This window comes from Lipomyces tetrasporus, assembly GCF_029532465.1.
Source record: "Lipomyces tetrasporus strain NRRL Y-64009 chromosome Unknown POJ06scaffold_6, whole genome shotgun sequence".
In the NCBI taxonomy this organism is placed as follows: domain Eukaryota; kingdom Fungi; phylum Ascomycota; class Lipomycetes; order Lipomycetales; family Lipomycetaceae; genus Lipomyces; species Lipomyces tetrasporus.
The window spans coordinates 779,361-805,174 of NW_026611601.1; the positions used below are offsets into that span (position 1 = coordinate 779,361).

Below are 25,814 nucleotides of genomic sequence, written 5' to 3' on the forward strand. Positions count from 1 at the left end.
TTTTTTTTTTTTTTTTTTTTTTTTTTTTTTTTTTTGGCGAAGTGCTTCTAGTTTAGTTCGTAGGGAACTTCATATATGAGCTTCTCGAATTGGCGATATAATGGCTTTTGCTTTGTATTCTTATGATAGGAAATCAGGGGGCGGTGTCGTTTGTGTGCTAATGCAGCAAAAACAGACACAAGATAGCCCGAGATACAAACAACGCTAAATCACAAATCTAACAAAATTTCACATCATGCTTTGAAAATCGACAACCAAAGTATTCCAGTTGCGTAGATAGTCGGACGCTGAATTCTAATCAGCATTTAAACAAATTTTCTCATCATCAGCATTATCCATCAACTGTCCGTTCAAGTTTAGTCTCTTGCCAAGAAACCGACACCACTCTCATAACAGTTGTAGATAAACTTGCTAACGACGAGGTCCTCGTCGTCTAAGCGCTTGAACATCTCGAGAAACTTTGCACCAGTTCTATGCGTGACCTCCAAAGCGGGACGGTCCACATATCTTACCAAAGTTAGTCTCTTAAATCTTTCCGTAAAGGACCATAAAAGGGCAAGCGTACCTCTCGAAGATCATGAACTTGTCCGGATTATCAATTGACTTCGCATAGTAGTAGCTAAAGCAACCATCCTCCTTCTCCCAAACATCCTTGGCGATCTCGTTCATGTAGCTGAGCACCTTCTCACGGGTACCTGGCTTGACGACGAAGTAAACCTGCAACAGGAAGACATCGGGTGCTTGGAGGGTGCTGAATCCGGGACGGGTCAAGAAACCCACGTCAGCGGGCTCGAAGAACTCGAGTTCGAAGGGCTTCTCAGAAACGGGAGTCGCGGAATCAACCATAGTCTTGAAAGGGGCAGACTGCATATGGACAGTCTCGATATTCTCCATGCTCTCGTAGCTATAATACAAGGCAGATTTAGCATGTCAAGTCGATTGTTGAGTGCTGACAGCGATTCATTGGCAGCATAACGAAATTGATGGTGTAAAATATATTCTTACATCTCGAGGCCGAGAAGGCTGTTCTCTTCCTCTTCAGGTTTGAAGAAGTAGTACGCAGACGTGGTCAATTCCTCGTTCTTGACATACTCAGCCTCGGGCTTCAAGCGTTCGATGATCTACACTTTATCAGCCGGTCTGTTCCCTCTCTGTGTTCAATTTCAACTCCTATGCTATTGAGGAAACTCACATCATCTCGCTGGCCAGGTTTGGCAAAAAGCTAGAAGTCAATGCAATTAGCTCTCGATCTCGAAATGCTATGGCGGACGATTGTGGGCCGCTTAAATACCTTGGCAATGGCGACGATCGGCATTTCGGAATTGACTTGATTCAATTGTAAGTATTGGCTTCAAGAAAGTAGCGTTATCAACTAGAGTATCAAACTCGAGGTCTGGTCCTCTAGGCGTTCTGCTGGTGAGTTATTCTTCGTCGGAACCCCCACTTGTTATTGGCTTAGCGGGGGTCCGTGATGAAACCCCCATCTCCGGCTCTTGGCCAAGCCACACTTATCATAGTTAGTACAAACAAGAAACCCGAAATTCCGGACGTCTCGGAATTCCCCAACGTATGACTTCCAACCCTAGACTCACCAACTCTTCTCGCAAGGACTGCACGTAGACATAATACTATCATTTTACTAATTCCTCTGTAATGGGCTACTAGAGTAGCAAGGTTAGCAGAGACCATGCAGCCGTCCAGAACCAATATCCGCTGTTGTGAATAAAGGCAATCATTTTGCCCATGCTTTCACCCTACAGTGACGAGATAGCGTTAGACTATATTCCGCCAATCCAAGCAAAGGAGCGCTGTCAATTGGTTACGGGCGCAACACAGTATCATACAGAGGACATATACTTGTAATTTTAAAGAGACTTATAATCGCTTAACCACAAAAACCCTCCCAACAAAGGTAAAGTCAACAAAGTAGGGATAATAACAATAGCAATAACAGTACCCACGCCATTATGTATCTTGAAATCAACAAAAGAGCCCAACTAAATATAAAATAACAAGCAAATTCCCATGAATTGAAAACCAAATGCACAACACCAGTCCTGATAGGTTGAAAGCACAAACGCTAAGTCAAAAGCTGATTCTCTATAATGATCCTGATCAGTTCCACCTTTCAACGACCTTTTATCATAGTCACGCGCACTCGGCTTCGTTCCAAACAAACTAGAGCAGATCTCACACCCATGCATAAATTTGTCACCTTACCTCCACCTGATACCGCCATCTACCATCGTGAAGACCCTTTGCAGTATCTTCCAAAAGAATCTGTCGACGGTTATTGACATACGCAGTTTTGTCCATGACAGTCACTTTCAATCCAGCAAGTTCCTGAATCGGCTTCTCGAAAAGTTCTGACAGTTGCTCGACAGCCATTTCCAAGTCCTTCTGGTTATCTTCAAACAAATGAGTCTGATTGTTCTGCTCGAGATAGAAAGCGAATGCATAGGTCCACTTAAGGGTCTGCCGGCACTGCTGTAGCACTGCAGACGCCTGAGCTAAATACTGAACCTCGATCCATGACATGCCGGACGTAGACTGCAGCTGAGTCATCTTCTTCTCGGTGCGGAGATACAAATCCTTATCGAGCTTAGCCGACTGTTCGTGATTTGCATAACGGTTGTAGTAGTGTAAGTAGCGCTCCAATGACGCCCGCGATTTGGCCTGATTATCGCGCGCCTCAACACCAGACTTCTCATCGTACCGCGAACAGTTATACCATGACGTACCATGCTCTGCCCAAGAGCCGATGCAGATCCAGCAGAATTCATATTTACATTTACGGCAGGTCATGTGGTTGCACCCACCATTCTTCTCGATTGTCGCCATGCACTTTGGGCATTCTTTGGTATTTGCCGAAATCCAATTCGCAGTCTCCGAATCATCCTCACACTTCTTAATCCATTTCCTAACAAGAATGCAAATACATGGCTGGTGATCGGGTAAGCCACAGCCAAAGCAGAATCTGTGACCGCAGGCGCATTGAACAGTCGGCACCACAGTCTTAAGGTCCTTCGTTGACACATCATCGCACTTGATGGCGTATTCGCAGTTTGGCGCTGGACACCATCGGAGGTGTTCATGATCCTGTACAAACGTTCGGTTTAAAAGCGTCAGGTACCGCTTGTGGACCCGGTCTTCAACAATGAGCTGAATAGCCTCATTGTTGACAACTAGTGAACACGAATCACCTGGACATTGTATATTCCGCGACTCTCCTTCATCCATAATCTTCTGCGTAACGTATTGCTTATAGCAATCGAAGCAAAATCTATGGTCGCACTCCAATGCGAACGTCTCGAGATCTTGCCGATCCTCGCAGCAAATGTCGCATACAAATCCATCGATCGTTTGAAGCTTGTATTCTTTCCTATGACTGTCGTCATCAGCTGAAATGCCAGCCTTCTTCAAGACTCCTTCCGGATCCTCGGTGTACTGCTCAAGGAGTCGGTCATTGTTCCACTTGAAGTGCAGTAATAGAACCATGACACTTTCGCGGGAAAGACCTAGAATACCGGCAACCTGGCTGATCTGTGTGTCTTGCCGCTGTTGAATATCGGCTGTAGAAAGAACCTCTTGGACAACTTCGTATGCCTTCAGCTTTGTACTTTCGGGCTTGACCTGTTCGAAGCCCTCATTGTCGCCGTAATCTGGACCATGTCAGCACATACAATTACCGTTTAACCATTCTTATAAGGATACCCACCTGATCCTCCAAAGCTCTCGTCATCAAAATCAAATTCAGATCCCTGGTCAAAATCATCGAAGTCGTCGCTCGCGTCACTCATGCTTGTATCTCGCTTCAGCTTCTTGCTAACGGGCTGCTCCACGTGGTCTGAAAGGTCGCTTATGTAGTTTTCGGCCGAAACTATAGGAGCCCCCACGTCTCCAACGGTAGATGTCGTTGAATGCGACCCCGAACCAGCGCTGGTTCTCTCTCGTCGTGGAATTTTGGCTCCTGGATATGTCCCTGTGAACACCAGACTAAGCAGTGGTTACACACGGCCTACTCCAGTGAACAGCTGAGTTTCTAGTGGAAAAATTGCAGATAAGATTGCAAGGGATAAACACAACTCTATATGTCTGACGATGATGAGTATGGCAGGTGGAACGTTGGAGACTGTGCGCAGCCAGGGTCGATCTCGCGCTGCCTTAAGTTCCGAATGTCACGCGTCGTATGGAGTACAGGTCTGTAGCCTGAGCTCTAATACCCTAAGTGAAATCCGAATATATGAATGCAAATTATGCAATGTAAGGGAAAATGCCTCTTGCTATTCAGTAGGTCGACCTCGGCGGTGTGTAAATACAGTAGACGCGAGGTGTGGGCGTTAACAGCCCCCGTACCCTGATGATGGAAAGCACAGTCGAATGCGTCAGGCGGAATACAGTAATCACCGGACGGCGGAGGAAGCCTCGGGCGGGTGGCCACGGTAATTCTTAATCCGGGTAAGTTAGTCATGTGAGGTCTGATCCGGGTAAACAAAACTCACAAACCATCACCGAGTCACCCACCGACTTGCCAACGCATTACGTGTGGTGTGGACCAAATTAGGTTCCATCGGTAATAGGTTGTATCGGCCAATGATAACATTGTCCATTTCCTGATGTTTGTTTTGTCTATATTATATAATTTATATTATGTATTGAAATACAGACGACAAAGAGTATCATATAACAATGATATCAACCCAGTAAACCCTATCTAACCAGTAACCGCCCGATGTTCCTCGAATCCGACTGACACGTTGTATCAACCATAATGTATTTACAATGCGGAGTGATCCTTGCCTCATGACCATTCCCTCAATCTACGCCTCCCCATCCTTTGCGGGCCATGTATTACATCGTTGCGCGACAACATCGCACCAACACCCGCACCAAGCACGTCTTCCTCTTCGTCTGACGACAATATCGAAATAGCATCGCCTTCAGTGGTACGATCGTAGTGACTGCCAATAACAATAGGTACACTCGCGTGACGACCATCCTGAATTTCAGAGTCTTCGCTATCTTCACCCTCATCGTGAGAATGAGCATTCACCATTCCGTATGTGTACACGTTTTGGGCTCGTGATTCGGTCAAAACTTTGCTGAGCTCTTCTAAATCGTATTCTGTCATTAAGCAGCTTGCAATAAAACATGGAAGGGTGACAGCAATAGCAATCCATATAAGCAGTGCCATGACATCTTTGTAAGCGTGGATAATGGCCTGCCGTTCTGGACTGTCCATATCAGGGAACATTCGGCGAGCATAATCAAAGTCTGCATAAATTTCGGGCACTTGGTCCAATATCGACTCAGGCACATACTTGGTGAGTAGCGTTGGTAGCAGAGACGTCCACACAGCGCCCGAAACTGCGGCGCCAACTGCTGAGCCGAGTGAAAACACAGTAAGGAACAGGGCCGTCGCAAGAGCCACGTCTGAATGACTGCAGGAAGCTTGGACGCCCACTTGAGACGGTAAGGAGAACATACCACCACCAACCCCTGCCAGTGCTTGAGAGAATGCCACAACAACCGAGGGTGACGTTGGTAACCGCGAAAACTGCATCGAGAAAATACCCAATTGGTAGATAGGGACTCCTATCAGCAGCCATAGTTTGTAGCGAGACGAATGCTTAATTAGGAAGGAAGCCAGAATTCCTGAAATAGTAGCCGCAAACGAGAAGATTTGAACAATCTTGCCAGCAGAGTCAGTATTCGTGTCGCGCGTGACCATAAGATAACTGAAGAAATATGGCTGGAAAATGTTGTAAGCCATGTCGTAGAAAAAAATCCCAATGCAGCCACAACGGACAGTGCGATTCTTAAGTACCCGCAAACTCAAAAGCGGTCGTGGATATGAATGATCATGTGAATTTGCATCAGCGGCAGCACCGACACGTATTTCCCAATAAACAAAAATGGCCAGGACAAAAGCACCAACCACCAACATACTTGGAATTCGAGGATCATGCCAGTGCGTTGGTAACGTACTCGACAATGTCAAGGGAATCAGCATCAATGCACATCCGGCGGAAAGAAGAAAGACGCCAACGATATCCAACGCGCCTGAAATTGCGCGCAAGACATTTATTGCCGACTTGCCTGTCCACGAATATTTTGTTATTAGGCCCAAGCGACGAGCCCTTCTCTGATTTTGGAACAGAGTGACCAAGAGCGGAGAGGCAGATAAAGGCACTAGTAATACCCAAATGCCGTATCCAACTCGCCACGTGAAATATTCAGTTACGAAATCTGCGAGCCATGGACTACAGTTTCGTCAGTAGACTGTGTGCCTGGTTTAGATAGACAACAACATACCCCATCCACACTGTAACAAGGAAAGGTGCGTCTGGCAAGACTGAAAACAAAGCTCTGTTCAACAAGTCGGTTGTGTCTGTAATAAGTTAGGTTTCAAATGTCTGTGGCGCGTGGTAATACCACGACTTACCGGCAACGAAGATTTGTTGCAGAACAAGTAGACCTGTCATTCCACTGGCAGAGAATACCTGCGCGCTAGTATATGACGCGACACCTCTAGCAAGACTCATTTGTAGATAACCGATGGCAACAAATCCTATGGCGAGGAGAAACGCTTCCAATCTGCCAAATGTATTTGCGACCTTCGCCATCGGAGCCTTAACCACAGCAAATAAGATGCCCTGTACGACTTGCACTGTGGCAAGGAGTGAGTGAACATGGAATTCACTAGTTGCGAATGGAGTCAAAAGCGACGTCACTTGTGTGCCTAGTGACGCTATGAATGCAAGAAGAAATAGTCCAAAGTACGCAATATGCAGTCCGCCACGTGTCCATGTATGAGCTAGAACCTCGGCCTTCTGCACGCCTAATACGAAGTCAGTCGAGCGAGCGTGAACTGGCTGCAGAATTTTCAAGCCTACCAACTTCAATTTCAATTTCCTCGGATCCATGTCCATCATCGTAATGCTCGTCATCCACCTCTGACCGTGATTCCCGGTGCGCCGATTCGGGGTCCGCTATTATCGGCGAGTACGCCCCGTGATAATGTGCTCCAGCGGTATCATAAACTCCAGGCGATAGTGACGACCGGTGTTGTGGCGATTTCGATTTGGAACTGGCACATGCCACGCTCGTACCACCAGCGATGGGAGGGGATTCATGTCGAGAGGCCGGCTCTACAGTAGGCAAACTCATAATCACTCGCACATTTACATGCGCTCGGTGCAAGAGTCAAAAGTTGGCAGACCTGCCTGTATTAGTAAATCTTGGATATGCTAGCACAATCTTCGCGGAGCTCGCGACATGACAGTTGTCACAAAGACTATCGCGTAGGTGTTCGCAGTTCTAGACAACAGGACAGGAACCAACCTTCACTAGTCCTGCGACAAGTGCGCATGAAGGCTTACCAGAGATAATTATCTAGCAGCACGCGAGTGGATAATATACGCATAATATATTCGTCGCTTGAAAATCCGTTCCGCCGGGCCTGTAGATCCGGTTTCCTAACCCTAAGCTCTGATGGAACAGTAACTCAATATTTGTCCTGAGGCTGTTTCCAGATAGCTACAGAGAACGCATATAATGGAGGACAAAGGTTCATTAACATAAGTAAATTACTATAACCGTACCCAGAGACCTTAAACGCACATACACCTTCAGGTGCATATAAAACAAACAAAAGTTACGAAATAACCGTAACAGATACAACATATACTAATACTAGTCGCTAATCGATAGCATCCCGGTATACTAGTACTCCCAACTAAACACCAATAAAATAACCGAAGGACAAAACAAGCACGTAATGCAAATGACTATGCATTCCGCCTATGCTCAATGGTTTGATGGCCCACAACTACCGCCATGGGTTGCACGTAGACATTCAGAAGACGAAACGGCACATCACCCACATCACATCACTGGCCGTGCTGCCCGCAGCTGTGACTGATAGCTGACGGGGCGAAGCCGCGGCTGTTGCTCAAAATCCGTGGATTTTGATGTTCTTCTTGAGGATGTTGAGCTGGGTGGAGAGGAACTCCATCACCTTGACACGCTGGTCACCTTGGAGCTGGATAACCTCGCCTAGCTCATCATCTTTAACAATAGTACCATTGCAGGCGAAATCCTTCTTGAGCGCTCTTAAAATACGCTTCTGGTCATATTCGACAGGAAGGCCCTGGACTGTCGTAAGGGTCTTGCGACCGTTACGTTGCTGAATCCGAATGTGGATGTAGTTTGTCGGCTGACTATCGTCGTCACCAGTATCGGCGAAAGGATCTAGTCATTAGTTAGCAACTTAGAATTCATGTTGGCACTCGAATATTCGTCGCTGTGGTTATGACATAGCACAATCGGCATCTGTCCAGGCCAGTTCCTAATTACTGGCATCCTCAAAATTAATCAAGAACCTAGAGCTTGTCGTGATGACATACAACATCACAGAAACTGCGGTAATGTCAATCTGAAGCATGCCAGCCTGAATGTACATCGCGACAAGCGCCACCAACACCGCGCCACCAACAACATCACTGACAAAAAAATCTGCAGCCACTCACCAAAAGTCTTTAAGTTCTCGATGGACGTAGACATAAACTAAATACGATGCTGTTTAACCTAAGTGGTAAACTGGTTGATTAGTGAAAGGTAGAAGAGGTGATTAAGCTGAGAATAAATAAAAAGTTGATCGGTTGGAGTCTTGTTTGGGAAAAATCGCTTGCACTGGAGGAGGTGGATCAACGACAGAAACCTGACTAGGTGGGCGTGCTAGTGATTTTATTAGTGTGGCCGGTTGACCGTCAACCCCTTTGATGAGTCTGGGCCGGGTAAATTATATCGCTGGCTGTCCGCAGCAAAACCGCCGCCACTTGCTGGGGCAGCGGCGGGTCAGCAGATACGATGACCCGAAATGGAGGAGACGCGGGCCAAACCAGATTGGAACTATATCAGAAGCTACCCCATAAGAAAAGAGTATTTTATACCCATATCGAACAGCTGCCAACTGTTTATTAAGAGTCTCACAAGCCATTCAAGTTTCGTGATGAACCACTTTATTGAGACAATCCTGGTTCTTTCGTAGCTAAGCATAACTATTCCGCTGCTGCGCATTTATGGAATATACTCGCATTCGCCAAAAGTATTATGCAATAAACACCGCACCTCGAGCATTCGACCATTACTGCATAGTCCCGTAATCTAGCTGGGGGCTAGGGTTTTGATTAGCTCATGCAGTACACTCTGGCACAACCGGCTTGTTCGATAGCATTCATACGTCTGCAGATATAAAATACGTAGTCGAACTCTTCATTTACTCGATAAACGCAAGTTTGAATTATACAAGTGGCGGCGGTTATATAAGTATATATATCCCAGAACACAATAATTACCTATATTGTCGCATTTTCAACTGCCTCTCCTCTAGATATTGTCAAACACTGGCATCATTGAAATCACCTGGAGAGGAATCGAAGCCGAAGCGACCAGGGACATTATTGTTACAGAATGCGCCACGCCGGAGGCGAACCATTCGCCTACTCGCCGGACTTATCCCACAAGACACGAACACAATTTGGTTTAAGGCCCTAACTGTTGAATTTTGGATATATATGCACTAAATTATATATTGCATTATTCGAGGCTGGCTAGAACTTGGCTGTGCACCGCGCCGCTGATGCGGACATTAGCGCGTGATGACGTAGTCCAGCTGATATCCACGAAATTCATTGCAACATAAAGCCATCCCTGTTCCCCCTCAAATCCAATTTACTATCCTTTGCGCAAGCTTAAGATTCTCGCTTATCGTATCAACAAATATCTTACGCGTTGCAGCTTGACACTGACAATAATGCCACACGGACATCACGGACATCACGGCGGCGGCGGTTTCCACCATGGTGGTCATGGATTCCACCACCACGGCCACCGTGGTCCCCGCTTCGGATTCGGTCCTACTATTGTCGTCGCCCCTAGACCTTATCCAGGTCCAGTTGCTTACGCACCGGCTGGTGGTTATGGGTACTATGGGTCGGTCGCTCCCGGATACGTCAGACCAGCGTATAGTTCCTACTCGCCTGGATGTTTTTGCTGCCTATGATTGAACAATCGCGACTCTATCGGAGGGTCAGCCACCGATATCGTCCACATGCACATCATCATGCCAACTTCCGCACCATGACACTACTTCAGCTAGTGATGCTACAAGACTCTACCTATCTCTCCAGTTCCCGCTACATGAGCAATGATGTGCATTACGGGGCATATTCGCCTAAACCGGGCAATGTCGATCTATTGCAAGGATTGATATGGCGAAGTAGACAGCATGTGAATATTACGACGAGGATGCAGCGCACAGATGCTATGGAGTAGAGGGTACACGAAAATAGCATGAATTGTAGTATTAGAATTTAGTTTAAAGCATTAATAGTTAATTACGTTGTAACTCTAAACACGAAAACTATAAACACGAATTTCATGAAATATCTTTACGCACTAGCACTAGTTGTATCCACAACCTCGCCTGGAGCTGAGTAGACCAAAAGAGTATTTAACAGTCAGACAAGTCGCGTTCACCAAGGCAAAAAGATTCAGAAATTATTTCAACTATATTTTTACGATCCAGGGCTGTGGCTGAATCGTTGAGACTGGGTCCCGGCCGGGCGACACCCTGATTACGCTGGGGCCTGGAAGGTGGTCATCAGGTCACTATTGCCAGTATGAACCAGATCCTGCTTTTCGACCTCCTTATACGTCCCTCGGTGTCACGTTCTGAACCAGTAGTGCCTTTCGAAGGTTGTGTATCTGGATCAGTTCGCTCCAGCGGCGGACCGCGCCTTGCTGCGTCTCCAACAGGTACGCTTGACCGCGGGATAATGTGTACAACTACATAGAGAGTATCTACTGGGGAAGATCAAGTCTTGGGGCACTTTAGCGAACGTTATCGGATCACTGGAGTGAGGATGGGCTTAGTCTGCGTAATCGAAAATACTACTTCTTCTGGGCTGCAGCCGTAAGGGTGCTCCGAGACGACGACAAATTGGAGTTCGACTATATTGACTATCTGTCGCTCGTGTCTCGTGAGCAAGCCTCTTTCCCCGATCCAGATTGCTGCCGGGCTTTAGACTATATATATGCCTCCTAGCATCATGGAGCAAGCACTACAGAGAGCAAGCTCGCCATGGATCCTGTCATACAGCATCGAACAGCGGATATATTACCTTGTATCGACGCATCGCTTGCAGTGGTTCATCGTGATGAAGTCTCTTGAGGTTACGATTTTCTTCGGCGGCGGCTTAGGGGTGGGTTCGGATTATTCGATCCTATAATCAGTTGACGGGCGTCAAATTGGATTCTGCGGGACTGCTCAGTGTTTTGCGGCCCGCGGCTGTATACTCTTGTACAAATTCATACGAGTCTTTGGTCGGGCTTTGTCATAAATAATATAAGTAATAGAACGACAAAAAGGGACCCAAATATCTTAACAGCAAATTTTTAAAAAAAAATTTAAAGAAATGCAAGGAAAAATTGCAGCACCTACGATTCCAGCGTGGTCTCCCACCGCAGTACTAAGTAGGCCCAAAGAAGCTTAACTGGTGTTGATCGGACGGGGAACTGTGTTTTCTTCTTGGTATGGCCGCAACTGATAGCAAATCCCGTTGGGTGACTGACATCCTAAAATGCTGACTAAGCGCTCAGTCAGCATTCTTCTAAAGATGTCTCCACGGTCAACATGGCTTGCAAATCGCACATTTACTTTGAAAAGAAGGAAGAGCGCGTGGGTTACGATAGATAGTTGAACTTCGGTATTCTATATCCAATAACTAATAATACACAGCATTGCAAAAAAGGCTCTAATTAAGAAGAGAAATGATGATACAAATAACGTGGCCGCTGGATTGTACAACAACCAACCATTGTCTCGCATGATCCTCAACGTCATCAAGACGTTGTTTAATAATACATATACACAACAAATGCGTGGCCAATTGAGCAGATACGAAAAAATGAATATCCAAATGAGCGACTTAAATTAGAGAACGACTGAAATGAACGACTTCATCGGGTGGCCAACCGCGACATACTTTTCTTTTTCTTGAGCATATTTTTGAATCGACCTGCACCAGCAGACGAGTTCGCTTCCGCCAATCTACGAGTTTTGGCTTCCTCTTCCATCCGCTTCTTCTCCAATTTTCTATTCAACCGCGAGTCTGGCTTCTCGTGGACTAATTTTTCATGTCGATTGCGCGAATCCTTGCGGGGAAACTTCTTGGGGCACCACGAGTATGAGCAGGCGTACATGGATCCGGCGTGCTGGTGCTTGATATGTCGGTTGCATTCGTTGCGATTAGGGAAGCCGACACGCGACCATGGACAGGACATTTCGGAACACTTGAATGGTCTATCAACGCCTTCTGCCTCGATATGGTTGCTACATCTGTCAGTATTAGGTCTTAAGGAATAGACAAAAAAAAATAGAAGAGTCTACATACTAGAACTGCTCCATGGTGTTGAATTTCTCCGGACAGTGGTTGCAACGGTAGACACCCTTTTTACTCCGCGCCATCTTGTCTTCCATGCTCTCATCATCGTCGTCATCCGCGCCCTCAGAGTCATCGTCGTCATTACCATCTTCTTCGGAATACTGCTCCGCACTCCACTGGGCATTAGGCACAAATGGCAATCCAAGCGTCGGCGGAAACTCATGTAGCGCTTCCGGATGGACGAATTCTCCATGATATGTCATTGTCGGTAAGGAGTTGGGGACGTCTGCAACCATCATTTGTTTCGCACTTCTCCGTCGCGGAAGTCCACGAGCCCGACGCCTAGCTGGTTCCATGTACTCATCGTCATCGTCGCCATCGTCTTCTTGGTCGTCGTCCTCCTCTGACATCGAGTTCGACTGTGAGGGGGTGGTAAGTGGCGATGTGCTCTCTTCCGAGTCATCCCGTTTTCCGCCACTTCCTAAGCTAACATCCGTCGATTCACCCCGACTAGCTCCGCAAGACGACTTAGGAACTTGCATACTGCCCGTAGTATCTGACGAAGCGGAACCAGCACTGCCGGCCACTTCTCGACGAGAAGTGCGGACGGTGTAGGAATACCCTTGAGTCTGAGCTAGATCATGAAGGTCTATCTCTATTGCCGAGTGTTCGCATAGTATTGGTGCCGACGGCGGCGCTGGTGGGTAGTCTGCTTCTGCATCGAGGTCCACACCCAGAGATGTGATCTTTCCTGGAGAGGATAGTTGGTTGTGCGTAGAAGTCGAGTATCCCTGCGCCATGGAATAGTTTGCCCATTTTGCGGCTAATGGCGATGAATGTGAATGAGCAGGAGATTCTAGTGGCATCGGCGGAAGGTCGAGCGGAGAGACTGATGTCGTCGACGCAGAGGAGATGGGCGAAGTGGGACCTTGACGTGGCCGAGATAGCGACTCAGAGCGCTGGGAGGTGAATATCGCATCCTGGTACTGCTGCGCCAGAAGATACTCGGGGACCATGCCCATTACACTAATGCCAGTATCGTAGTTGGTCTGGTTGCCTATAGCCAGATACGGAAACGCGTCGAGCATGGGGTCACCGGTCGTTGGCGGTGGGTTTGATGGAGGAAAGAAGAGCTCTGATCTCCGACGCTCAGACATTATTGTTTGGGGAAGATATGTATATTCCGGTATTGATGATGTGGTATCGAAATCGGAAGGCTGTGTCAGGGATGCGAATGCAGCTGACCACGTGAAGTCTAGAGAAGATCGTCTCCGTGCGCTACCACAGGAGGAAGCGGCGGTATGCGAGAAAGGCGCATAGACAGGCCGCGTAGGAAGCGCTTGTGAGTGATGAAGATGCCGGGACGGAGACGAAGACGCAGACATAGCAGTGAGAGCGGACATAGTAAACAGTCGAATGGCAACAGAGGCGTGAGAGGCGGCAATCCGGTGAACAGGGCCGTACTGAATATTTATTTTGCGGGGAAGCAAAATGCCCCCGGGGGTAGACCCATGATGCCTGCCGGCACTCTTACCAGCAGGCGACCATCTGTCGTCCGCCGTGCGTCTACTGTCTCTCCCGGACTGTCTTGGTACGCTCGATCACGACTAGGGCACAGTCACGCTACCGACGGCACTCATCAGGCAACGCTGTGTTCAACCCGCGATGCTGCATATCATGCGGTTGAGAGCGCTGCAATCCAGAGTGCTGGGTACGGGTACGGGCCGCAGGAATATGTGGAGAAAGTGCAGCTTAGCGACGGTACCTTCCCAGGTGGCAACTGCGAGCCAGTGCAGCGGGAGTGTGGAGAAGAGCTAGTCCGAATCAGGCAGTAGTTTGCACGTGGAGTGGTCTGGTACGCCCTTGTTCGGCTGCAGTTTAGCCTGATACGGCATAGCGGCCCTAGTAAGCGAACACTCTGACGGCGCACGCGGCAGCCACGTTGCCCACGTGTATCACGCGGTCGCCGCACTGATTGATATGGCCGACAACTTGGGTTGGATTATGGACATTCCGCTGGCCATTGGCGCGACCATTGGGAATATAGATGTGCTGTCCAACACTGTATGTAGTAGGAGCAATAGATGGGGTAGAATCGTCCGGGCGCGCACTGTTTGTGCCTCCTAGGGACGGGGCCGAACAAATGGGTGCTGGAAGACTGAGCGCACCCGGTCCCAGCATCAGGTCGCACAACGCAGGGCCCGCTCTCGCCGCACAGGTACACGCCAGATATAAATGTCGATCGTACACGGATAGAGTTCGACTTTTACGCGGCCACTTCTGTCGACCGTCTCCGTCGAACATTTTGCGCATCGGCTTACGAGTACGATATCGGCCAGCCATCTAGAACTCGGTAGAGCACCTCTTCCGGCTGCATATGAGAACTCCGAAGACAGGACCTGTACGCTCTTTCCATGCTGATGGCCGACTCCGTAGGTGTTCCTTTTAGGCGTCTGCTCGAAGTAGCCTTTAGGGCTACTAGAGCCGATATCTGCACAAGTGGGGTCTCAAATTAAAGGGGGCGCGCCGTTACATGGCAGGGGCACGATATGTTGACCTGACTGTGGTGGACTACTCTAGGTTGCACACTCCGTGGACCACAGAGCAGAACTTCCTTTCCGGAATACTGGCAGGCTTCTTTCACTCCTTCCAGAACCCGAGGACTGCGCCGGCACCCCGTCCGTGCCACTTTGTACCACTCACATGTCCTTCGGTTTCCGAGACCCGCATAGACGCCAACAAGTTTACTTGCGAACATCTCTTTCGGTTTTAAATTTTTCCGTTCCGATCCCAAGGCGGTCGTACCTGCTGTCTCGGAACTTGGCCAATGTCCGTTCATTGGGATATATGTTGTCACAAAGCCGCGTTATTCCGTTAAGCTCCTTTCCTGTACCTCGCCTCTGCCCCTTATTCGCGAAATTAGCTGACGCTGGTCACAACACTGTTTACAGCTACCCATAGTACCGTTCGGACCAACGAGTCAGCTTGCAGTAACGTCGGTCACTCTTGATACCACTGGCCTACGTGTTGGGTTGGTTCCTCAAACACACCGCGTCTGAGACCTTCGATGCCACACTCGATCATCAGCCCCCAGTCATCCTGCATTAAGCACCGTGGTAATAGCAACCGGCCTAAATATGCGCACAATAGCATTCTCGGCTGACAACAGTATCATGCTAGAGGAACTAGACTCATCTGGTCCATTACAGTGTCTGAAACAGCAGATTACTACTGCGCCTTCAAACACTCCAATTTAATCGAAATAAGCTGCCCACCCTTTTTCATCTCAATTCTGCCTTTGCTTGCCATACGCGCATAATACAGTACGCCTAGTACCGCTTGTTCATTACATCCCTCGGCCAACGCGTGGGTCCAATTACGTTAACCTTCCAGAACTCGCGGTCGGACTAGCCGTCGCATTTTTCATACGCCAGGCCAATGACATCGTATGTCTTTCTCGTGGCTATAACTAGTCAACTTTGTCTCAGATATTCGTTCTCGAACGGAGGTATTGTTGCCCGCGCACACGTGCCGATAAGTCGTCGGGTGCCAGTGTGCTATGGGACGACGCACGATCTCGCTTCGGTTGCTCCTTCAAACAGTGGTGCGCACAACAAAGCTGACTAGGTCTTTGGAACACCTGACTTGGGCTCATGATCGGACATACCAGTTTGGTATGTGAATCAAAGCGCAGACTTAATGTCGACGGGTTATCAGTTGACGAATGCTTGAAGCCAGCGGCTTGCATTTCAAGGGGCCAACAATTGCACGCACACGTGCATCACAAAATAAACAACCAATATAATTGCCGCGGAATTACGCGGAATTACTGTTCGGAAATGCGATTTTGCCAGTGCTATTGCGACTGCGCCAGCTGGCTGGCTAACATCACAGGACGGGTCTGTACCAAACCCTGGAGATGATGTCCGAGCTATCGGGGGCTTATCACATGGCGTCAACATCTCCGACATACCATCGCATCCCCACACTTGGCACAGTTAGCAGCATTTAAGTAGCTTATATATATCCTTCTCGACCAATTTTGACTTGACTATCAGACCAATATCTGCTAGTGAACAAAATGGCTTCAGTTCTTCCTTGCAAAGACTGTATTAGCGGTACGATTCATAAGGGGCAGCCGCTTGGCACTGACACTGAAAAACTGTTCGGCCAATCTGTCTACATCGCGCCTGTGCCAGAACATCCAAAGGGGACGATTGTGTATATCACCGACATCTTTGGCTGGACGCTACCCAATGCACGGTTACTTGCAGATGCGTATGCAAAGGAGGGTGGATTTAAAGTACTCGTACCAGACTTCTTTCCGTGTAAGTATTGGTTGTCAACTTTGAATGAATGCACCTAACGGCAATTAGTTCAACCGATACCCGTGTCGTCAATTGATGCTTTTGCGCCCGTAAATGAGACGAGTGCGCCTTCGTTCCTCAGTGGTTTGTCGCAGAAATTGACGGCGTTCCCTGGCCTCATTTGGTTTCTCTACCGAACGCGGCCTTCAGTCTCCGTAAAGCTTATGGCAAAGTTTCTGGAGGACTTAAAAGCTTCCGAGCCAGACACACCTATCTTCACAGTGGGATTTTGCTGGGGCGGACGTTACTCGCTGATCATGGGTACCGACAAAGTTAAGAAGGGAACGGTTAGTGCGGTGGCTGCAATGCACCCTAGTCTAATGAGTATTCCCTCGGATATTCAGAATACTATTGTGCCTGTCAGTGTTGGCGCTGGTACAAATGATGACCTTACATCGGTGGCGTTCATGAAGAAGTTGGAGGGACTGTATCGCGAGCAGGGAGTCGAGCTAGACATCAAAACGTATGAGGACATGATCCACGGTTTTGCTGTAAGAGGCAATACAGAGAAGGAAGATGTGGCCAAGGCTATGGAAGACGCAAAGAAGCAGGTATGTGCAGCTTGATAAGCGTTGGTGGGGTGCTTGTGCACTTGCATTTTACTGACAGGTTTAGGTACTCGAGTGGTTCACAAAGCACTCGTGACACAACAGAGTGAATAATTGCAGAACTAGGGGTTTTAATATTTACCTGTGAACGCAGGTGATTGTCGGTCCACCTGACATTGTAATGTCGTTGCTATTGGTGTATGATTGATGGTGCAATTGTGTGTAATTATTAGGGCAATATGATCGTAATTTGAACCAATATCTATGTAAATCGATAATTATATTATACCTATTTATCGTCATTTCATGATGTCCTCCACTAAATGCCCGCAAACGTAATCAAATATAGGGTTGTGTCAACACATTTTCGAGCCGCGCATAACCGCCCGGGGAGCATCGTATCCATCGTGTTCGAACGCCTAACTATTGAGCCGCACGTTAAACGAGTTCTTCCGGCCCGCTGAATACCTCGAATTTCGTCCAACGGTTGGATTACTTCGGAGGAGCTACCAGGACTCGTGCGCAAACGATCGTATGTGGGCAAGCGATCGTAATTACGGACTTAAACTATTAACAGGAGGCCTGAGCTCAGTCCATCGTTTACGGTCCATGCCACTATCAAGGAGAAAGATAAAAGGGTGCCGTCCCCATATATCAGAACTTCGGGTTCGATCCGATATTGGTCTTGCCCAGGATCACCTTCGATCACATAGCCTGTAGTGATGTCGTCCACGCTCCCATGTCCGGCATGCGTATCTGGCACCTTACACACGGCCACCCCGAAAGGCTCGACTACAAAGCTATTTGGCCTTGATACCTACGTGTCACCGATTCCTAAGAACCCGAGAGGTGTGATCTTGTATATTACGGACATTTTTGGTTGGGAACTACCCAACGCGAGATTGTTGGCAGACGAGTATGCTGAGGAAGGCGGTTTTGTTGTCTACGTCCCTAATTTCATGCCATGGATCCCGATTAAGGAGAGTGACATGAAAGAAGAGCTCCTACTACATGGAGGATTTTGGCAGTCGCTGTAGGTTAGCCGTTTCAGCTCGGTTTTTGCAGAGAGAATTCTAAAATCATGTTTTGCAGGCCCTACAGGCTGTGGTTCATCCAGCGATTTGTTCCATTCCTATTCGCCGCAAGACGGTCAGTTACGGTACCGAAGATCCTCAGGTTTGCACAGTCGATAAAGTCATCGGAATACTCAAATCTTCCTCTTTTCAACGTCGGCTTCTGCTGGGGTGGGATATACAGCATTTTGCTCTCAAAATCCGATATCGGCAAAGACATGTTTGCTGCCTCAGCCTCCTTGCATCCCGGTACGTTAAAATTGCCTGCGGATGTTGAGAACATGAGTGTGCCGTTGGCTATTGGCTTGGGTACAGAGGATCAGGCAGTTACAAAGGCAGCAGCTGCTACAATCGAGAGTATACTGGAAAAGACGACGCAGGAGACTAAAGGCTTCGAATTTGAGCTGAAGTGGTATGAGGGCATGAAGCACGGATTTGCTGTCCGCGGCGACCTTCAGAAGGAAGAAGTCCGGAAGGGAGTCGATGATGCCAAGAAGCAGGTATGTTTCTGCGTGTTGAGACCTGCCATAATGCTAACTATATCCCTAGGTAGTCGAGTGGTTCCTCAAGTTTATGTAGGAGATAATGTAGAATTGTCTAGCTGTATTGCTAATACATTAAATATTACCGACAATAATGGTAGCGATGTGCGAGAATGGCGACTAGTCTCTTCCTTCACTTTTCGCCTAGTCATTTGAGGTTAGTCCGTCACTGTTGACTCGACGGCGACATGGGAATTGACAGTGGCTGATGTTTATAGTGGAGCAGATTCGCGTTCTAGCTGCGACACTCAAGCATGCCTATCAGAAGTACGTCGGAGTCTATTCCTGGATGGTAAGCATACCATGGTCTTATATGGTATCCGATACAGACCTTATGATCTACAAAGGCAGCGGAAAACCAAGTTATTTGCATCGTGCTTGTGCAAACTTAGATTGCCTTTTTGTACATTACAAAAACTTACAAAATCTGTCATATCAATCAGCTTGTATCAGGCGCCATTCAAATTCGTAAAGTTATCTAGACTGGATTAACCGCCATTAAGGGTCACGTGGTTAAGTTTTGTCAACACAGACTTGGAAAACATTTGTTGTCCGTTGTGCATGTCCTCCCCCTTGTCAGTGAAAGGTGTAGGAGCTGGGAATTCTTCAATTGATTTCCGACGCATAATCCATAACATGTATTGTTTATCACCATTCAACTGTCTCCTATATTTCTTGCGGCAAATCCGGACTAGTTCCGTAATACGTAGTCAGTTCCCCTGGATATGAAGGCATTCCGTGTCCGATAGCGATCTGCACTACCTTTCCGTTCGGTGTACTGGTCGCCATCGGATGATATCGCGAGATGCGTCTACTACTTTTGTTCGAGGAGGGAACACCTGTGTCTTCATCATCTTCAAAGCTATCGGCGTCACCTCCATTTACGCGATCATTAGGTTCCCTGTCAGTGCTGGTAATCGCGATACTTGGTGCTGACATGGAACTCGCCGAACTTCCTGTAGACGGAATATCAGTGCCGACAAGGTGAACGAACTTCGCGTCTGGGCGCGGCAGTGCGTTGGCCAATCTCTCATTCTCCTTGCCGCCACGGCCATTCATCTCTGTCGAGGACGCCAGGTCTCCAATAACACCCACCTGACGGCCTTGCTTCACCGATTGCGGGATGATCATTTTGGCACTGAAATCACTAGGCATTAAGGTGTTCTTTTCCCGCCTGTTGGATTCGTGATCTCGATTAGTCGTATCAGCAAAATATCTGCTGTTATGTACTATAGTTGCCGATTTATGCGACTGTTTGCTTGCATTTGTTTTTATGGCTTGAGACTCTCTGCCGGATCCCGCGAACGATAAATTGTCCGCATCTTCATCCTCCAGGTCAAGAACTCTGTTTGTTGCGAGTTTGGACCCAGCAGCTGCCGGTGTGCCGTCCACTTCAATGTTAGAAGCCATGACGCCAATTAATTTCTTGCTAAGAGCCTGAACACGTGCGAGTTCCCGGCTTTGTCGTTCCTCATTTTCTGCCATCTGGTGTATCCGCGCTTTTAGCTGTCTGATTCTGGTAGAAGTTTGTTGCTTCAAGCCCTTCAATTTCGACTGGTACAATTCCACTTCGCGAACCAGTTCGTTAGTCGAGTCGTCGACTTGCTTTTTTGCACGTGAAACTTCCTGTTTTAGCTCATTAAGTGCATCCTGATGCTCCTGCTGTAAGGTCTTCGCGCTTTCCTCATGTCGCTGCTCGAGTTTGGAAAATTGGGCCCGGAATTCCTGCTCTTTATTGGCGAGCTGTGCAGGATACGCTTCCGTTATGTCCACAAGCTCCGTAACACGACTCGACTGATGTTCCAATTGCTGCAGCAGTTCGGTGTTACGAATCTGCAATCCCTCGATTTCTCTTTGCAGCTGCGAAACGGTATCTCGTGCCATCTCAGCGCTATTGGCTAAGCCGTATAATTTGTCTTCTTGCGAATCGAGCTTGGTCTGTAATTCGGATCTATTCTTATCCAGTTCGCTAATTCGCGATTTAACTTCTGCATTTTCGGCTTCCAGTTCGCGACTTCTTGTTTCATAGCTCCTGGCCTTCATTTGGCTTTCACAAATGATAGCTTCGGTTTGGGCCAGTTTGTCGTGGAGCTCCGACATTTTAACCATATGGTCCTCCTCTTCTTTGTCGAGCCTCTTTTGAAACTCAGATTTGTCCCGGCTATATCTCACTTGAGCTTCAGTCACCACACGAGTGATCTCCGTTCTCAAACTCTCATTGTCAGATGAAAGCAGCTCACACCGCTCATCTCTTTCCTTCAGGTCTCCTGCCAGATCCACAACTTTGTCGTTTAACTCTTTGACCTCCGCCTCACGCTGTTTAAGAGCATCCTGGTTATCGTGCAAATCCTGCTGTACCAACTCATTTTCCATTTTGAGATCGGAAACTTGAGTTTCAAGTTCTCGCAGTGGTGCTTCGACTTGCTCACACCGGTCTTCTAGATCTCGACATAAATGTGATACAAATGCTATCACGGATTCGTGCTGTCGGGTTGCGTCCTGTGTGAGCTCTGCGAGCAGACATGCACGCCAGTCGGATGGTGATGTAGTGCCAGCAAGTGCGGGAGTGGCAGGGTGTTCTATTATGGAAATTGGCCGGCCATGTACTGCACCAAACGGCGTGTTCGCGACTTTTAGATTCGGCATCGGCATCATAGCGAGGACTTTAATGTGCATCTCTCGAATCATATCCTGATTGGGAAGTCCAGCTGTCAAAGACGTGTATGACAACAACGGCAAGATTGCCAGCTTGTACTTGAACTTATTCATATCCTCAACCAAAGTTGACCCAAAATGGTGGGAATCTGGTCCTGACTTTGAGTTGACGAGTCCTCGATACGAAGCTTGAGCTTGCGCGGTGCTGAAGTAGGCGATCAGTACGTCTCTGTACAACGCTTGAATTGGATTGTCCGATGGCAGTCCTAAAACTTCTAGAGTCGAATCAATCAAATGTTGATGTGCGTTGAGGCTTTGTGCAGTTGCCGCGCATGGTTCGGGAGAACGAGTAGCAAACCGATAGGCTGCTTCTAAACATCGGCTCAAATTCGCTGGTGGATTGCACTTTGCGACAATTAGCAAGAATATCTACCAAACTGCCATTGATAATTACCATCTTCACATATGTCCACGTTCTGTCGGCAATCATCGAACTCCCGATGTCATCCCAAGTTTCACTTAGCGCCTTATCGAATTGTATTCCAATTAATGTCGTCATCTCTGCCAGGTCAGGCACGACCGATTTCAAGAGTGCGAAGAATTCCAAAACCTGAACATCGTATTAGCAGGGTTGTGTCATACAAAGAGCAACCCGCAACGGTCATACGCCATTGAATATCCTCACGTCAACGTCTCGCGTGACACATTTGTCGACAACTTTCTTGATCAACTGTCTGCACACTTTTCCGTTTATCCACTTTTCTAGATCCTCGACGTTGACTCGGTTCGTGATATCTTTTGCCAACGTAGCATTTAGCGCATGTCTTCTGATCTCTTCTTCTCGCTCGACCGCGTCGGAGATTTCGGCTATGCGAGCAGACGCTGCGGCAACAACTACATCACCCGCCAGACGGAGGACCTTGAGACACTTGGTTCCGCTGAATAAATCAGTGGCGTCGCCGTCTTCGGAAATTGGGTCGGACGTGGTTAGACGGGCTATACAAGCAAGAGAAAGAAGGAGCACTGTGGTGTCGCTGTTCGACAGCGAGGCACCGAGAGCTGAGTGCAACGAGTAATGCTGCGCTGATGGGAGCCGGGTGAGGAAGTGGGCATGGCCATGGGAAAGAAGAGTGTATAGATTGGTCAAAGTGAGCAGAGTGGTGGTTTTCATTCTAAACACACGATCGTTAGCGGATCAACTACGTATTAGTCCATGCGCGTTAAAAACTTACAAATGCGGCACGACGTGATCTGCGATGAACGTCCAGAGCCTGGAAGGGGCCAAAACCGTCGGCGGCAAGTCGTGCGAGAGCAAAGAAAAGCAGACTGGTGAATACTACCAATAATATCTAGTATGCACATATTATAAAATTTGGACCGCAGAGTAAATACCTTCTCATAGTCGCGCTCGCTTGCTGTGGCTAGTTTCAAGAATTTTTCCAACAGGGTCGAGTCCATTGACAAAATCTCGTCTCTGAGCTCCTTTGAGCGGCCTATCAAACAATATTTAAGGTTAAAATGTCTATTACTAAACAGTCTTCTATGGTGAGGCTCGTACAGCATAATGTCAGAACATCTAACGCATCCGTGTCGTACTCTAGCGCGGTAATAAACTGCTGCACCAACTTCGCGCGGCAGCACCTGTGCACAATAGCCCATTGTGTTATCAGATTCCCGGACGCCGACAGTAGCTTTTCTAAGGTAGATACTAGTATTGGGGGATAAGATGCACCAGCAATGAGACTGAACTGGGCCTCAAGTTGGAGGTAACTAGTTACAGCCATACCTGTTTCCCGTTCTGAGCAGCGGTGGTGACAATTAAGCTCTGTTCACATAAACTGTGCAAGAGACCGCCGGCGGTTTGTAAAAGCGTTGGCGATGCGTATAAGTCGATCGAGCAGGAGTAAACAATCCTGACGCATCTTGCTTCACACATCACGTGATTTGGCGTCGTGGGCCAATCGGAGCGTCTTTCGTCTCGTTGTTAAGTAGCACACAAAACCGACAGCCACACGACTACTTCAGTATGTAATTTATCCCCTGTTCGAATCATAACAAATTTCTGTATATACTAGATGCAAGTCTATGCCGATCCACGAGAATCGTCATCGTAGGACGTACACGGCCTGCAGAGATCCCGCATGTTACCCCGGTAACCCCGCAAGCCAGTTAATCTGCGAGTATCATGAAATAGTTCCGCGACTTCTGACAGCAATTCTATCACCATTAGTTATGTGTGCAAGCTTTGCACAATACTTAGTTACTAGCAGATCTAGCGGATTCGGTTGAAGAGTTCATGTGTCGCGGTCAAGTCCGCGTATTGTGCCGCGGGTCACGCTACATGGTCACGTGCTGAACCAAGGTGTATCGTTTAGTTAGTTAAGTTATTTAATATTAATTAGTTAACTTATTGGACTTTTTGAGTTTTTTTGATTACATCCACTCTGCTGCTGCCACATTATTAGACAAGCACTAAGACGTGCAATGAATGACACGTCGATGCCTCGGTTCGTAAGTGGCTTGGCCCAAGTCTGTCGCTATACAGATGACAGGTTCATCTCGTGCCAGGGCAAGGGCCAGGCTAAGGCAGCCAGGGCGACTCATCAGGGAGTGGCTTCGAGGCGTTCGCTAGTGCGATGGCCTGTGTGCTGCTAACATGGGCTTTTGTTGGGCTGATTGCGCCACTTCTGGGCCTGCCGACATCGTACAGTACGCGCGGGCGAGCGGCGACGGCCGACGCTCAGCTAAGTGGTGGTCGCATGATGACGATGATGATAATTACCGTATGATGATGGGTGGATGAGCCGACCACCACTCACGGATCAACGTCGGCCGCCCGTAGTTTCTCGGAACGCAGTGGCCCCATCTGCCGCTCCTTAAAATATATATACATCGTCGGATCCAGTCCCTCGTCTTTCAGCACTGCTCCCCCTCAACAGATTCTCAACATCTTAGCTCTGTGTGCCTCTTAATATCCACATTCACAATTGATATCAATATGACCTGGGCACTGGTAAACCGCCGCGACGACTCTTACTACTCGCGACATGATCTCTACGAGGGCTACAATGCGCGATTCAATCCCGAGCCCCGCTCATTGACGGCGACAGGCACGCATGTCCCCGCCTTTTCGCACCGCATAAAGCGTGCCGAGCGTGAAGCTATTCGACGCAAGTCCCAAGAACAGGCTGAACAGCAAGTTTCTGACGAGCTACAGCGGCGATTCGAACAGGAGCAGGATCAAAACCAGTCAGCTGTTGCCGATGACGACGACGCTGACTCTACCAATGCTGGTAAGAGCGCAATGGAAAGGAGCCGGCGCACATCGTCGGCTTCCACGGACGGATTTTACTGCCGCAGCTTGTTCTTATGAAATTTGTTGGGATACTATTTTGTACAGGCTTAACAACAATCTTGTTGGTCGTGGATTATTGAAGCCGTAAGGCACAGGGTTCTCTGAGGTCTTGGCAGATTGTCCAGCGGTACATTATAACATGACGATTTTGATCTTCGTGAATATTGCGATTTCATGGGAAATTTTTGCATTGAGTTTGGCGAATTCGGGTTTTGCATCACTTGTAAATATACACTACTCTTAGTGTATGCGTTATGAACTTAATTGATTGCGAAGTTATTGTAATTTTAGCGATAATGGATATATTCTCTATGGAAGGCTGACCAGTTGAACAGACAGATTTTTGCGCCGGATATCCGTATTATTAGCACATCTGCGCATTGACGTCATCTGTCAGGCAACTGAGAGCTATATTGTATTGTGTTAACGCCGACGGTTAGGCCGGCAAGGGGTTTGTCTCGATTATGGCGATTACCATCACAAGTTTGCCAGCTTTCGGGCTACTTGGGTATCATAAGGCATTGGACATCATTGAGAACGTGCAGCAGAAAATTGATGAAACTTAAGCAGCGGCTTGCACTATTTGCACTGTCCTCCTTGAAGCGACTGTGTTCTAGAGTCGGATCGCTGTGGGGCCATTGTCGTCTCGTCGCTAACTAGGAGCGTGGCGATTCCGCCTACCCACTACAACGACGCACAAATAATATGCGAACTCGCGTAGAATGCCCGCGACATTCAAAGTGATAGTGTTCTGCAAATTAAGAGAAATATAACCTGCACATGGCTATTTAGCGATGCCCTGAGTTGGAGGAGGGTAACGCAGAC

General features: G+C 47.9%; 10 protein-coding genes across 10 annotated transcripts; 3 read left to right on the forward strand and 7 right to left on the reverse strand.

The window, feature by feature from the left end:
* On the reverse strand, window positions 1–1,805 carry POJ06DRAFT_117179 (uncharacterized protein). The gene is made up of 6 exons (XM_056184184.1): window positions 1,593–1,805; window positions 1,292–1,507; window positions 1,193–1,222; window positions 1,006–1,121; window positions 566–904; window positions 1–507 (listed from the first exon to the last, which is right to left on the reverse strand). The coding sequence occupies exons 2-6, from the start codon at window positions 1,313–1,315 to the stop codon at window positions 357–359; spliced, it is 660 nt and encodes a 219-aa protein (XP_056043267.1). The 5' UTR covers window positions 1,316–1,507; window positions 1,593–1,805; the 3' UTR covers window positions 1–356.
* On the reverse strand, window positions 1,806–3,950 carry POJ06DRAFT_117178 (uncharacterized protein). The gene is made up of 2 exons (XM_056184183.1): window positions 3,719–3,950; window positions 1,806–3,662 (listed from the first exon to the last, which is right to left on the reverse strand). The coding sequence occupies exons 1-2, from the start codon at window positions 3,798–3,800 to the stop codon at window positions 2,212–2,214; spliced, it is 1,533 nt and encodes a 510-aa protein (XP_056043268.1). The 5' UTR covers window positions 3,801–3,950; the 3' UTR covers window positions 1,806–2,211.
* A 571-nt stretch (window positions 3,951–4,521) lies between these two features.
* POJ06DRAFT_254571 (major facilitator superfamily domain-containing protein) lies at window positions 4,522–7,434 on the reverse strand. Its single transcript, XM_056187791.1, has 5 exons — window positions 7,383–7,434; window positions 6,897–7,222; window positions 6,446–6,841; window positions 6,316–6,391; window positions 4,522–6,263 (listed from the first exon to the last, which is right to left on the reverse strand). Exons 2-5 carry the CDS (start codon window positions 7,168–7,170, stop codon window positions 4,802–4,804), a joined length of 2,208 nt encoding a protein of 735 aa, XP_056043269.1. The 5' UTR covers window positions 7,171–7,222; window positions 7,383–7,434; the 3' UTR covers window positions 4,522–4,801.
* A 38-nt stretch (window positions 7,435–7,472) lies between these two features.
* POJ06DRAFT_254572 (translation initiation factor SUI1) lies at window positions 7,473–8,727 on the reverse strand. Its single transcript, XM_056187792.1, has 2 exons — window positions 8,532–8,727; window positions 7,473–8,253 (listed from the first exon to the last, which is right to left on the reverse strand). Exons 1-2 carry the CDS (start codon window positions 8,563–8,565, stop codon window positions 7,955–7,957), a joined length of 333 nt encoding a protein of 110 aa, XP_056043270.1. The 5' UTR covers window positions 8,566–8,727; the 3' UTR covers window positions 7,473–7,954.
* Window positions 8,728–12,024: 3,297 nt separating this feature from the next.
* POJ06DRAFT_238581 (uncharacterized protein) lies at window positions 12,025–12,348 on the reverse strand (the record flags this gene model as incomplete). The annotated part of the gene is made up of 1 exon (XM_056186001.1): window positions 12,025–12,348. The coding sequence occupies one exon, from the start codon at window positions 12,346–12,348 to the stop codon at window positions 12,025–12,027; it is 324 nt and encodes a 107-aa protein (XP_056043271.1).
* Window positions 12,349–12,444: 96 nt separating this feature from the next.
* POJ06DRAFT_117373 (uncharacterized protein) lies at window positions 12,445–14,102 on the reverse strand. Its single transcript, XM_056184187.1, has one exon. It carries the CDS (start codon window positions 13,850–13,852, stop codon window positions 12,458–12,460), a length of 1,395 nt encoding a protein of 464 aa, XP_056043272.1. The 5' UTR covers window positions 13,853–14,102; the 3' UTR covers window positions 12,445–12,457.
* Window positions 14,103–16,389: 2,287 nt separating this feature from the next.
* Window positions 16,390–17,660, forward strand: POJ06DRAFT_254578 (dienelactone hydrolase). Its single transcript, XM_056187793.1, has 3 exons — window positions 16,390–16,777; window positions 16,826–17,367; window positions 17,432–17,660. Exons 1-3 carry the CDS (start codon window positions 16,531–16,533, stop codon window positions 17,459–17,461), a joined length of 819 nt encoding a protein of 272 aa, XP_056043273.1. The 5' UTR covers window positions 16,390–16,530; the 3' UTR covers window positions 17,462–17,660.
* Window positions 17,661–17,677: 17 nt separating this feature from the next.
* Window positions 17,678–19,361, forward strand: POJ06DRAFT_117426 (Alpha/Beta hydrolase protein). The gene is made up of 4 exons (XM_056184188.1): window positions 17,678–18,397; window positions 18,457–18,937; window positions 18,987–19,136; window positions 19,198–19,361. Exons 1-3 carry the CDS (start codon window positions 18,087–18,089, stop codon window positions 19,014–19,016), a joined length of 822 nt encoding a protein of 273 aa, XP_056043274.1. The 5' UTR covers window positions 17,678–18,086; the 3' UTR covers window positions 19,017–19,136; window positions 19,198–19,361.
* Window positions 19,362–19,645: 284 nt separating this feature from the next.
* POJ06DRAFT_198343 (uncharacterized protein) lies at window positions 19,646–22,805 on the reverse strand (the record flags this gene model as incomplete). The annotated part of the gene is made up of 3 exons (XM_056185103.1): window positions 19,646–22,039; window positions 22,089–22,244; window positions 22,302–22,805. The coding sequence occupies 3 exons, from the start codon at window positions 22,803–22,805 to the stop codon at window positions 19,646–19,648; spliced, it is 3,054 nt and encodes a 1,017-aa protein (XP_056043275.1).
* A 1,663-nt stretch (window positions 22,806–24,468) lies between these two features.
* POJ06DRAFT_117465 (uncharacterized protein) lies at window positions 24,469–25,366 on the forward strand. Its single transcript, XM_056184189.1, has one exon. It carries the CDS (start codon window positions 24,633–24,635, stop codon window positions 25,005–25,007), a length of 375 nt encoding a protein of 124 aa, XP_056043276.1. The 5' UTR covers window positions 24,469–24,632; the 3' UTR covers window positions 25,008–25,366.
* Window positions 25,367–25,814: the final 448 nt, after the last annotated feature.

Bases quoted from the DNA above. Each gene is read 5' to 3' on its own strand.
- POJ06DRAFT_117179 (XM_056184184.1), bottom strand. From the start codon at position 1,315: ATGCCGATCGTCGCCATTGCCAAG. The intron at 1,223-1,291 runs GTATTTAAGCGG...ATTGACTTCTAG, and splicing joins CGATCGTCGCCATTGCCAAG to CTTTTTGCCAAACCTGGCCA. The intron at 1,122-1,192 runs GTGAGTTTCCTC...GATAAAGTGTAG, and splicing joins AACCTGGCCAGCGAGATGAT to ATCATCGAACGCTTGAAGCC.
- POJ06DRAFT_117178 (XM_056184183.1), bottom strand. From the start codon at position 3,800: ATGAGTGACGCGAGCGACGACTTCGATGATTTTGACCAGGGATCTGAA. The intron at 3,663-3,718 runs GTGGGTATCCTT...GACATGGTCCAG, and splicing joins CGAGAGCTTTGGAGGATCAG to ATTACGGCGACAATGAGGGC.
- POJ06DRAFT_254571 (XM_056187791.1), bottom strand. From the start codon at position 7,170: ATGAGTTTGCCTACTGTAGAGCCGGCCTCTCGACATGAATCCCCTCCC. The intron at 6,842-6,896 runs GTAGGCTTGAAA...ACTTCGTATTAG, and splicing joins GGAAATTGAAATTGAAGTTG to GCGTGCAGAAGGCCGAGGTT. The intron at 6,264-6,315 runs GTATGTTGTTGT...ACGAAACTGTAG, and splicing joins CTTGTTACAGTGTGGATGGG to TCCATGGCTCGCAGATTTCG.
- POJ06DRAFT_254572 (XM_056187792.1), bottom strand. From the start codon at position 8,565: ATGTCTACGTCCATCGAGAACTTAAAGACTTTTG. The intron at 8,254-8,531 runs GTGAGTGGCTGC...ACTAATGACTAG, and splicing joins CGAGAACTTAAAGACTTTTG to ATCCTTTCGCCGATACTGGT.
- POJ06DRAFT_117373 (XM_056184187.1), bottom strand. From the start codon at position 13,852: ATGTCCGCTCTCACTGCTATGTCTGCGTCTTCGTCTCCGTCCCGGCAT.
- POJ06DRAFT_254578 (XM_056187793.1), top strand. From the start codon at position 16,531: ATGGCTTCAGTTCTTCCTTGCAAAGACTGTATTAGCGGTACGATTCAT. The intron at 16,778-16,825 runs GTAAGTATTGGT...AACGGCAATTAG, and splicing joins CGTACCAGACTTCTTTCCGT to TTCAACCGATACCCGTGTCG. The intron at 17,368-17,431 runs GTATGTGCAGCT...TGACAGGTTTAG, and splicing joins TGGAAGACGCAAAGAAGCAG to GTACTCGAGTGGTTCACAAA.
- POJ06DRAFT_117426 (XM_056184188.1), top strand. From the start codon at position 18,087: ATGTCGTCCACGCTCCCATGTCCGGCATGCGTATCTGGCACCTTACAC. The intron at 18,398-18,456 runs GTAGGTTAGCCG...CATGTTTTGCAG, and splicing joins GGAGGATTTTGGCAGTCGCT to GCCCTACAGGCTGTGGTTCA. The intron at 18,938-18,986 runs GTATGTTTCTGC...CTATATCCCTAG, and splicing joins TCGATGATGCCAAGAAGCAG to GTAGTCGAGTGGTTCCTCAA.
- POJ06DRAFT_117465 (XM_056184189.1), top strand. From the start codon at position 24,633: ATGACCTGGGCACTGGTAAACCGCCGCGACGACTCTTACTACTCGCGA.